The sequence below is a fragment of the Alnus glutinosa genome, chromosome 8, assembly GCF_958979055.1.
Source record: "Alnus glutinosa chromosome 8, dhAlnGlut1.1, whole genome shotgun sequence".
In the NCBI taxonomy this organism is placed as follows: Eukaryota; Viridiplantae; Streptophyta; class Magnoliopsida; order Fagales; family Betulaceae; genus Alnus; species Alnus glutinosa.
The window spans coordinates 22032758-22045298 of record NC_084893.1 but is presented as its reverse complement, the minus strand read 5'-3'; the positions used below and the strand labels follow the sequence as shown (position 1 = coordinate 22045298).

Here is a 12541-nt window from a genome sequence, read left to right as displayed (position 1 = left end):
TTAGAGCCATATGCGCGATTCCGACATTTGTAGCAAAAGTTATAACCGATTTATAGCCACATGAGGAAACTCAGAAAAACATTGGATCAGACTATTTCGTTCGAACGTGGGGTGTCCTATTCAACCAGAGGCTTGCAACATGTGACAGCTAGAGAGAAAACATGGGAAAAGATCAACCGTCCAAGTCATATGAGACAAAATCAAGTGATTGCATTTGAATGGAAGGTATCTCCACATGGCATCATGAGATAAATCAACGGCCCAAATTCAATCACGTGCAAAAATGACTGACTTGACACATGTTTGATGCTGAAACATCAGGTGGAGTTTCAACTAAGTATCTATCGACTGGAGGGAGTCTCGACATGTTGATCAATGTGCGGTAAGATGTTGTACTGAAGGGAATCTCCACATGTATGAGCGGTAAGACGTCATACTACCGAGGAGTAGATATTTTGATGTTAACATAAGGCGTTCAAATGCATGCGTATCGTTTGGAGGGAATTTCCACGTGTCATTCAATGTGACACTAACAAAGCTAATAGAAAAATGTTATTTACACTATAGGGGTACAACAGGGGCACAACACTCTTTCACATGAGGGTGGGCTCCACACACTGGGACCCACCCCATGTGAGGTGGTGTTGTGTCCCTTTTATGCACTTGTAGTGCAAATAACAAGCTCCAAGCTAATATATTGTCCTGTTATGCAGTGCCAATCGAATGATGACTATCCCGTTCGAACGGAAGGGCACAAAGATGAAAATTTTCTATAAATAGAGGCTCATAACGTTCAAAAAATTGCCAAACTCTCCTCTAAAAGTTTGAGAGCGTGTGTGAGGCTTGAGAGAGAGGTTCTAAGAGTAGCGAAGCCCTACAAGAATGAAAACTCAAGATGCAGAGTAAGGAGACGCTTGTGAAACAGCGCTTTGAAAGCTATGTAGCTTAAATTCTCGTTTTGTTCATATGATAATAATTATATAATGTCATTATAATGCCTCTGTAGTATCGTACATAATAAGCTATACTATAGTAAATATTGCCAATATTGTGATAACCACATGAATTGTTTTATTATCTTATTGAGGTTGTTATAAAATAGGGGTTTTAGAGTTATTTTGATAAAAAAATACGTAAAGGGGCTTTGCATTAAAAGGACATCAATTCAAATCCTAGATTTTCGTGGCACCTCGATGTCGGCTCTTCGCCACCTGGGGCTGTAGTGAAAAAACCCAATTATTAATATATCTATGATTACTATGTTTATCATATTTTATTTATAAACAGGAGCGATCTCACTTTAGAAACATGTATAACATCATTGTGTTACCCAAGTTTTGTTAAGATGAAAGTTTTAACAAGATTGGGGTTTTGTTCATATATTTGAAAGTTAGAAATTTTTCAATGTAAAAGATCAATTTTTTAGCTGCATGATGGCTTAAGAATGATCTTAAAATAAAAATGGACGAATTAGAATGAGAAATATTAAAGTAAAAATGTGTGTTTTACCTTTACTTTGGAGGTAATATTGAAAAAGAGGTTAAACATTGGGAGATAAACTCAGAACACCCTAAACTGGGATAGGGCAATCTTAAACCTGCTAGCAAACAGCTAGAACTTCTAATACTAAATCAGAATAAGATCATATCTGCTCTGGATTAACCTTATCCGTGTACTGAAACAGAAATACCCCCAAGATGTTCAACCAAACAGCACTCTTCTTCCTCAATTAAACGTGATACCAGCCCATCAGTATCGCAGCCTTCCAAAAATTTCAGAAACTTTTTCAACTCCAACCGCGATCGTCTCCCACAACCGCACACCTCACGTTCCCCGAACCTGGAGAAATCACCGCACCACCGGAGCACACCACACGGCGCACAGATCGTCACCAGCGCCCCCACACGCAGCACTACAGGTAATGGCTGCCGCACGTCCAGCACCACACACGGAACGGCACTGCACAAGGAAATCTCCAAAAAAAAGCACTGCTCTGATACCAGATGATAAGAACCTAAGTTCTTATTGCCGAAAATCAGAGAAAACCAAAGAAAAACAGAGAAAGATATGATCTCTTCGAAGGGGGTCTGGCCTCCACAGATTGCTTATAGCAATTGATTGAAATTGTTATTGGATAATCAGCCTAAAGGCACTTACATTGCTTTTATTGAAAATAAAATAACCCTATTCCTAGTAGGAAGAGGAATCAGTAATCCTAATCCTGGTTGGAAGAGAAATCTTAACCTAGTAAGGAAAGGACTAATTATTTAATAGTAATAATAATATAAGGGTTCCTAACAGAGTTTAGATGTGAACTTTTTTCCCTTTAATTGGGAGTTATCATCTATAATGTGACCTATGTGTTAATCTATTATTAGAGGGAAGTCTTAGAAATTCTTACATCGTTATATTTCAGTCAGCAGTTGAATAATATTCAAGTTGGTGTTACCAGCCTTGTAATATGTAAAAAAGTTATCAAAGACAACCCAGTTAGCGCCAACTGTGACAAATATAATTAAATTAATTTTTTACATTAGAGATCAATTTGGAAAACATCGATTCTTAATCATAGATAGGGGGTTGATCAATGGATGAAACTTGTTTGGTCACTAATTGCTGTGCATAACAGTCATTGTAATCCATTTTCTTAGTTGCATTATGTTCTTCGTATGCTGCACACGGCAGTGAAATTGTTGCACTTGTTCTGGATTAAGCCGTTGACAGATTGGAGATTTAGTGTAGAGAAAACTATTGGAATGTTTTGTTGGCCATAGTAAGTTTCCAGTGAGGCATGTTGATTCAACCATGGTTCCATGATCAAAGTTTTAAATGTAGAGTACGTGAATGGCCTTATCCTTTCTACAAGGGAATTGTTGGAATTGGTTATGTTGCTAGCAGATATATGATTGTGTGAGCATGCAGTATGAAGTTTTCTTAGTAACTTATAGTTTTCTCTTGATTACCAACTGTTTATTCTTCCTGAACTCTACATGAACGACATGGGTATTTAAGTTTTGGAGTCATTGCTTCCATTTAGTCAGTTTAGTTTAATTGTGAAGCAATTTTACAATTTTCCACTTAAAAGCCCCTCTTTTATCATATTTGTACATTTCATGGTGGGTTTGAATAGCGGTTACTAAAAGCGAACATGTTTATGTCTAGATGGCATTACAAGAAAAATTAGATAAATTCAAGAAGCAGCAGGAGAAGTGCCAGTCAACCCTCACAAGCATTGCAGCGTCTAGCAATGCCACAACTCAAAAATCCAAACCCGCAGCTAGACCACTGCCAGCTACTGCAAGAACCCCTGCTCCTGCTGTCAAATTTTCGAATGATACAGAGAGACTTCAACACATCAACAGCATTCGGAAAGCCCCCGTAGGAGCTCAGATCAAGCGTGTTGTAGATCTGCTGTTGCAGGTATAAATCCAACTGTCTCATACTCTATATATGAAAATATTCTCTGCTGTAAATATTCAATCTATTGTTATATGTACAATGCTCTCGGTCGCTTCAATGATTGAAAGGCTGTGTTTTTACTTTAAAAGATAATGCTCTATAAGCTGTTCATGGTTGATTATTCTGCAAGCGTAGCCTATCTTTCAAACAAACTGAGATCCTGTACCTCCATTCTCTAATAAAAAATGCAAGATAGGAGGAAAAATCTTGTCCTTAATTAACTTGTGGTAGGCACTGGATTAACCCTGGTTTTCTTTTACTCATAATTTTTTGTCCTGCTTTGGAAATTGGGACTAGCATAAAGATGCAGTTTTTGCCAGGCTTTTTATGAGTAGAAAATCATGCACAGAAGAAAAATTAGGAATTTCCAAGTTAATAAAAGAGTTGCTGTAAATTCAATGACATATTTGATGGTCAATGGTAAGTTTGATATTTGTAAACACTACTATTTTGTTGCATTTCAAGAAAAAGGCTTGCTTAGTTGAGTATCTATAAGATCATTACAATTTCGTGGGTTGTGGCAAAAAGTGGTGGGGAATGAGGTCACAAAGAGTTTTCTTGGTGCTAGATATAGCGAGAAAAATCATAGATGCAGATCTGGTGAGAAATGAGTACTTGGGCACGAGATCAAGTAATAGTGTTTCAGGGGTTATACCTAAATCTGAAAGCGTACTGTCTTGTCTAAGAATGGCAATGTGGAAATTTGGTCATGGCGTGCTATTCAACCAATTCTTTTGGAGGTATTCATAACCAGCTGCTTCTTGCAGGAATGCATTTTTTTTTTTCCCCAAAAGCTGAAGAATTCTAGGGATCATTTTTGTTAGCCAATCTCTTTATTATGGCGATGATTTTGATTAGAGGACTTTATAATAAATCAGCAACTAGTAATCATTTGGAGTTGGAGGATCAGATGGGCTTTGTGTTATTTCACTTTATGCCGAAAGCACTACTATGTTTCCGACCAGAGACTCGAGTTGGGGAAAATTCAGATTTTAATGGGTTCTTATTTTGAAGTTGTTATGGGTTAAAGTCAAGTTTTGAAAATAGCAAGATGGTCTAGAATTGTGCTATTCTCTGTGATACTACTGATATTTTTTAAGAGTTATATTATATTTACCCCCCCTCCATCAAACTGGGCCTTTTTAACAGTTATATTATATTTACCCCCCCACCCTCCATCAAACTGGGCCTTTTTATTCTCAGTTGGGGGAATCTTAAAACTTTATTTTGTATGGCATTGATTTTATTGGAAATTGATATACGTAATTGACAGTCATACTTCCAATTGGAGGTAATTATAAATTATAGATGTTTGTGGTTTAGTTTACTGTAATAATGGGATATGTGATCCCTCCCCCTTCTGATTTGTTACATTGTTAGAGGTCAACATGAGTTACAGTAGCCCTGGTAGCACCAGGTGAAAGCGATTAACAGCCAGTTGAATGCTGTTCATGTTTGCAGACAAGGCAAGCCTTTACACCGGAGCAAATAAATGAAGCATGTTATGTTGATGTGAATGCCAACAAAGCTGTCTTTGACAGTTTGAGAAATAACCCGAAAGTGCACTATGATGGGAAGCATTTCTCTTATAAGGTAGCTTTAAACTTCTTTCTCTGGAAACCTTAATGGACAGCACTGATAACTTTTTGGCTTTAGCATTTAAATTGTACTTAGTCTCAGTCTTGTCCTTACCTCTTTCATCATAGATGGCATTATGACTTATCATTTGGTCTGCAGTCCAAGCATGATCTGAAGGACACGAATCAGCTTCTTTACTTGATAAGGAAAAAACCAGAGGGCATTGCTGTCATTGATCTTAAGGATGCGTATCCAACTGTGATGGAAGACTTGCAGGTATATGCAATATGCGAATGTCTCGTTTTGTTTGATGAATTTTTACTTCATGATATTCATGTTTTTATAATAGCACTAGAGTTTATTCATAGAACTCTTTGGAAAGAATTGCTAGGCCTTTTAGCCTGGTGGCGCCTCCCCCTCTCTATAGGAATTCTTGGATTGAACCCATGGAGGGGAGGGGTTTCGGAGGGGAAAGGTCATCTCTTATTGTGTAGCCTTAAAATAACTCATTGAGCAAAAATAAACAAGGTCCTAGAGGAAAAGTTTCATCTTGCCTTGAGGGCCATCGAACTAGCCTCTGAATTCCATTGATATGATTCTCTCTCTGTTACAACTTGTACGATATAGTTCAAAGGTTACTGCTAACTGTTTGCGTTGGTGAAATTTGAAAAAGTCCGGAAGTAGTGATTTCCCACCTTCCCTTGACCTTTCGGTCTTCGCTTGGACGGCAGCGTTAGGGAAAATTCTCACCTTGGACAATCTCAGAAAGAAGCGTGTCATTGTGATTGATAGATGTTGCATGTGTAAAATGACCGGGGAGACTGTGGATCATCTTCTTCTTCATTGCGAGGTTGCACGCGCTCTTTGGTATGTCATCCTTAGCCGGTTCGGTTTGCATTGGGTGATGCCTTCTCGGGTGATAGACTTATTTGCATGTTGGTGGTCGGGGGGACGGTCCCGTAGTGCGGTCGTGTGGAAGATGGCTCCTTGTTGTCTTATGTGGTGCTTGTGGACGGAACGCAACGATAGACAGTTTGAGGACAGAGAAAGAACCATAGAGGAGCTCATTTCCTTTTTTCTCTATTCTTTGTACTCCTGGACGGCTGCGCATTTAGCACCTCTAGAGATTAGTTATAACGATTTCCTTGTATTGCTTTCTTCTTCTTCTTCTTAATTGTCTCTCTTGTATACCCCCTGTATACTTGATTGCGTTTTTCTAATAAAATTTTCTTCTTACTTATCAAAAAAAAAGTTGGAAGTGGGAACTCTTTTGCTCAGTATGATGAAGCAAAAAGCTCTAGGGACTTGAAGATCCAGTCAGGGTCTTATTGTCTTTGAAAGAAGCCATTGTAGTATCTGTATGTTTTCTGGCTGTGGATGCTTTGATTAGCTTTCTCAGTAGTTGATTTTCCTTGCAAGAACAGGAGGGGTGACTTTTTGAGTTGTATTTGAGAAGTGTGATTCCCCAATGGCATTTTGTTTCTATTTGTTTCCTTTTATTCAGTTTCACCCGAATTCTTTAATGTGTTTCTCTCTCTTGCTCATTGCTACTTGCTATTTGTATTAACTTTGAGTAAGATCCTTTCGTCTTTAAGTTCTTTTAATGATTTTTTGTTTACCGTGCTGTGAAATAATCTTCATTTTTCAACAGAAAAAATGTCTCAGTTGTCTGTAATTTGGAATGTTATTTACTCGTTGGTACTATGTGAGATAGCAGTGGATTACCTTTTTCTGATTAATAAAATTATCTGAATTCATTCTTGTTTAGGCTTTGAAAGCTTCGGGTGAGATTGTGCTTTTATCAAACTTCGATTCACAAGAAGACGTTGCCTACCCAAATGACCCCAGGGTGCCCATTAAGGTGGATGATGAACTTAAACAGCTGTTTCGGGGTATTGAATTGCCAAGTGATATGCTTGACATTGAGAGGGATCTCCTGAAGAATGGGATGAAGCCTGCTACCAACACTGCTCAGAGGAGGGCCAGGTCAGAGGTTCAAGTCATGTCCTCCAAGCCTAAAGGAAAGAAGAAGAAGCACGAGATCACCAAGAGGACAAAGCTGACCAATGCCCATCTTCCAGAGCTTTTCCAGAAGCTAAGCAACTAATTCTGGAAGTTCGGATGAGTGATTGGTGAACCATGCACACTGAGAACTTAGTGCATACGTTTTTGTTGTTTTTGTTTTTCTCCAAAAAAAAAAAATTATAGAAGAATTTAAAATCCATTCTATTGTATTGAATGGTTGAGGGCTGTTAAGACACTTGATGATATCCCTGAGACTTGCAATAAAAAAAAGGACTAAAACACTTTTGTGTTGGAATTCTCTCACTTCGATTCTGTGAAGAGAGATATGAGGTTGTATTTATAATATTATGCTATGACTGTACATATTACAAATGAATTTTGAATATTTGATTTTCAAAAGAGAACTATGTAACAGACTTGGCATCTTCATACTCATCTCCAGTCTTGCGTCTGATATTTGAATTGCTGTTATTTGAACGTGGTCCGTCTTAGGAATATCATCAAGTGTCTTAATAGGCCCCTCAAGCTAAGCAGAGTAATTCTAGATGTTATATTTATGTATTTCTTGTGTCCTTTTAATAATGATATGACTTTTAAAATTATTATTAAACTTTTAATTGATCATTATTGAATTTTGATCAAATGATGATTTTAAAAGCCAAATAATTATTAGAGGGACAGAGTATGACGTTAAGAATTATTCGAATTTCCATGACCGAGATTGTCACGCAATGTAAGAAAATGAGTTGACACCAAGGGCTTCTTAAAAATGTTAGCTTTTTTTTTTTTTTAATCTTTGGTAGATATGAAGTGCACTTGTAAATTTTTGGATGCCGCTTTGTCATGCACGAAGTGAAAATCAATTTCAATGTGATTTGTGTGTGCATGGAACATTGGGTTGGCAGTGAGGTATGTGGCTCCAAGATTATCACACTACAAGGAAGGGGGTGTGGAGAGGAAAATAGTAAATACCAAGTTCTTTAAGAAGTGATTGGGTCCATTGAAGCTAACGTAGCGAAAGTGATAGACTTGATTAAAAAATTGTGTTTTCAATACACCAATCAAAACACGTTGATCACAAAGACTTAAATATTATTGATAGCAAAAACTAAATTTCCAATACAACTATTCCCAAATTTATTGTAAAACCCTAAAGCTACAAAAAGTTAATAAAATATCCTAAGAAGGAAAATAAATAAAATAAGAAAATTGCATTAACCTTGGAAATACTTGACGGCTCCGTCAATCTAAAAATGAAAATCTTCTAAAGGGAAATTTAGGGAATTATGCTGTTTGGCCACATTTTTTGAATTAAAAAATAAAAAATAATAATCTAGCCACATATAGTTTTGGTTTGGTCCAAATAGTTGCTCCCACAGTCCCACCCCACCCTCCCCTAGCCCATGGGCTTGCCGCTTGCTGGGTCTTCAACGCCTCTCTTGTTCAATACACTTATACGAGAAGGATTAGGAATGCCGAGTCTTAAGGACCAAGGTTTTACTCTTATTTGAAATTTGGCTTGTGACCGTTGGTGGCAAAGGAAGGCGGGGAGAAGACACCTCGTTTAGGAAACCTCCTCCTATAAATACTCCAATATCAGAAGAGACTCAGGCGCCAGTTCATCTCTTTTTGCTTCTTTTCTCAACGATCAAAGAGCGATTTTCAGTGTTTGAGATCATGGGTATTGCTAGTCTCCTTCGTTCATTATTGAAAAAGAATGCGCACAAGACAAACGACGAGGTAGAAGAAGATATGTATGGCTTTTATAGGCGCATTGAGAGCCAGAGCAGAGTGAAGAAGAATTACTTGAATGACAAGGTAAGACTCATTCTTGTAGATTGGCTGATAGAAGTACATACGGAATTGGGTTTTGCGCCGGAGACTCTGTTTCTTGCTGTCAACATTGCCGACCGCTTTCTCTCGGCGGTGGTTGTGCCGTGGTCTGAGTTGCAGCTGGTGTGTACCGCCGCCTTAGTCATAGCCTGCAAATATGAAGAGGAATGGTTCCCTTCTTCGGTCGAGTTCTTATACATCCCACAAACTTACTTCACATGCTTATTCGATGCTTCTTTCAGTCAAGAAAAAATCAATTCCATGGAAAAGAAAATTCTAAACAAGCTGGGATGGAAGCTTATGGTTCCAACGATCCATTCTTTCTTGGTTGAAATTCTTGCATCTTCTGACTGTGGGGATACTAACCGACTCTTGAAGAACATGGCTTTCTATTTGGGCGAACTTGCGATGAGCGATTATGATACCACTACAACGTATTCACCGTCCATGATTGCTGCCTCTGCCATCTACGCAGCAAGATCCTGCATACTAAAACAGAGTCATGGCTGGGAAAAAGCTCTTCAGAAGACTGGTTATTCCAAACGACAACTAGCTTGCTGTGCTAAACTTCTTCTACAACTGGCTAAGATGACTAAACATGGGATGCCGGAAAGAAAGGTTTTTGAGAAATACTCGGATTCTACATGGGATGCAGTTGCTCTAATACCTTAAAGAACAGTAGTCGGTTATTTCGTAAATTTTGTCGGTTCCTTTTTTGTTAGGCTCTTGTATTTAGGATTTTTACAATGTACAAATTTTGTTTGATGTTGCTGTTTCAAGCATATTGGATACAGAGTGATGAGTTATCTGTAACCATATTTTTCTTTTTGTCAGTCTTGTAAGCAACCAAGAGATATATATGCAATATCTGTTACCAATTATTAAACGATGTTTTGCCAATCATTTATAATTATTTGTTCGAATTTGAAAAAAAAATTAGACAAATGATTGTGAGAGATCACTTATGGGATCTACTTGACCAAACAAAATCCGGTCATGTAGATCTTGTTGCTTCACATGTCATAAAATAAGACAGACTAATATAAATTATTTTTGACAAGTGGTATCAAAGCCGATTTATTTTTATTTGTTGCTGTGTTGAGTTGAGTTTCCTCTAAACTATGTGATTCACCGTCAAATTTTTTGTTGCCATGAAACATGCAAGAAAATTTGACTTCTTGTTCTTGCAGAAGAATGTGTTGGTTGAAATGCCCATTATTGGCTGGGCTTGAATTTGGTTTTGAAGCAGCTTCAACTAGTTGCATTTGCTGAAAATACTGTCTTGAAAAGCACAGCAGCTTCACACAAAAAAAAAAAAAAAAAAAAAAAAAAAAAAAAACCCTAATTTTTTTTTCTTTTATATGACATGGAACTCCCAACCCCGCATTTGGTGGGCCCATAGTAAACCCTGAAGATATATGATACATTTCAATCTCAAGACACAACTCCTAACCACCTTTGTCTACATGACAACTTTTTTTTTTTGTTTTAGAAAAAAACCCTAAAAATAGCTAGGGGATCATCTTGCCATATGGATAAGATAGTCAAGAGTTGTGTTTTTGAGTGGCAAAATATCATATCTCAACCCCGAATGTTAGAAAAAGTAAAAGAAAGCAGAAAAACGAAATGCTCCTAAGGCACGTTACAACGTTGCTTTCCTTATGAAATTATTTGCCACCACCAAAAAGGTATGCAAATGGTTAAAACAAATATTTCTCCAAGATACAATGGAGCCCAGAATCCTCTGTTTGTTTAAATCCATTTTGCACAAACGAAAATTAAATCCGAACACTTTCAGATTTTTCTATATAACCAGAGACAAGCAAAGACTTGTAATTTTGAATACATAAGGTATCAGAAAAAATAACTGAAGATCAATGAAATTTTGTTATCTTTTGTTAATAACAGGACGGCAGTTACTTCTGTATTTTGTTGATAACTGAACAACAATTACTTCTGTATTATGTTGATAACTGATAATTGTACATAACTGTTTAACTAACAATCATAAACTGTTATTTAATCAGACACTTAATTCTGACCATCAGATCAAATAAATGTCAATGATTATTTAATAATAACCATTAGATCGTTATTAATTAATCTCAACCATTAGATCAAATGTGATTTGACCTTATAGTTTATTTTAGTGATGGTCCAGTAAATCTAACTTCTAGATCTACCTAAGAAGCATCATATGGTTTAGATCAAACTACTAGATCGATTGATCATGACCATCCAAAATTAAAAGGTCAATAATTAGATCGCTCCGAGCTCCAATGCTTCGTATCAAGTGCCAAGTGCGCTATCAAAGCGCCTTACAGCCCACTACCACACGCGCGCACGTAGTTCCAGTGCTTCGCACCGTACTAGAGTATACACGTAAGTGCGTACACCCAAGCATTACTTTAAATGCTTAAAGTGTGTTGGGCCTTATAAATATCAACTACACTTTCTATTTTTCTCATGTGGAACTATCTTTATTTAATTAATACTCTTTAACACATTCCTTTTAAAACATTCCCAAGATACAAAAATATATATACATATAATTTTGAAAGTGCTTTAACACCGAATCATACTCTCTACCTGCAAGAGACAAATATCGCTCAAGACAGAGTGTTTGTGTAGTGAGTCAAACTTGGGCATCCCAACTAAAAAGTGGTACCATAAGCCAACTCGGCTACCCCCGAGTGGGTTGCATCTCCATGTCTACTATCTCTACTAATGAGAAGTAATTGGTCCATAACTTGTACACAACATCAAACACATGGACACATGGAGTGAGACCCATGTGATAAATCTCACTCACATGGATCCACCCATGTACCTTGGATTGTGCACATTTGTTGTGCAATATTTTCCCCTCCACTAATATATCTCTAAATGTTGCATCTCATCTTGATCGTAGATATGTCCTTTAATTCAAAGTTTCATAACCCACAATAGTACGCAGAGAACTGCAAGATGTTACTTTTTTTTATTATTATTAATTTTTTTTTTTTTTTTTGCTAATTGATAACGGGGCAGGGTTACAAGGGGATTACTTTCTTTCTACTTGCGCATGTATGTTTTAGCTTTTTATTAGATTTGCAGCATTGGTCTAACTTGTATGACCTGAAGTTTCACTACAGAGAATTAGAGTCGTAAAATTCAAAATCTTTTCCCTTTTCTTTTTTCTCCTCAAATATTGGAAAAAAATAAAAAATAAAAAATAAAAAATAAAAAAACATTATCCGTGAGAATATTTGAATGAATCTGAGAATAAAATTATTTATGAGAATATTGAATGAATATGTAAGTAGTAGTTAACTTCCCATAAAGTGCTAGTAACCATCCGTGGCATTGGCTGCGTATATAATTGCAAGAAGCATGACATTGTCGGAAGGAAAATGTTTGGTGCACAACCTGTTGTGCAAGAATCAAACCCCTTGTCGGAAAGCCTTGTTTTGAGTTTTCAGCACACGGTGTCACATACCCGTAGGGGAACAATTGGGCTGCTTGTGCCCCGCCATGTTTAAGGGATCAAATAGTTTTTACACGTAAAGTGAACTGGACATGAATTTAATACGAAATTAACGAGTTGAAATTGAGAAATTTGGCTCATTTAATTAAATGAATCAGGTTAGGGTTGATCTATATAATC

General features: G+C 37.1%; 2 protein-coding genes across 2 annotated transcripts; both read left to right on the top strand.

Moving 5' to 3' along the window:
• The first annotated feature begins 1712 nt into the window (after positions 1-1712).
• On the top strand, positions 1713-7672 carry LOC133876398 (transcription initiation factor IIE subunit beta-like). The gene is made up of 5 exons (XM_062314672.1): positions 1713-1918; positions 3163-3420; positions 4921-5052; positions 5197-5313; positions 6806-7672. The coding sequence occupies exons 2-5, from the start codon at positions 3163-3165 to the stop codon at positions 7142-7144; spliced, it is 846 nt and encodes a 281-aa protein (XP_062170656.1). The 5' UTR covers positions 1713-1918; the 3' UTR covers positions 7145-7672.
• Positions 7673-8739: 1067 nt separating this feature from the next.
• LOC133876213 (G2/mitotic-specific cyclin S13-7-like) lies at positions 8740-9567 on the top strand. Its single transcript, XM_062314499.1, has one exon. It carries the CDS (start codon positions 8740-8742, stop codon positions 9565-9567), a length of 828 nt encoding a protein of 275 aa, XP_062170483.1.
• The last annotated feature ends 2974 nt before the right edge of the window (positions 9568-12541 follow it).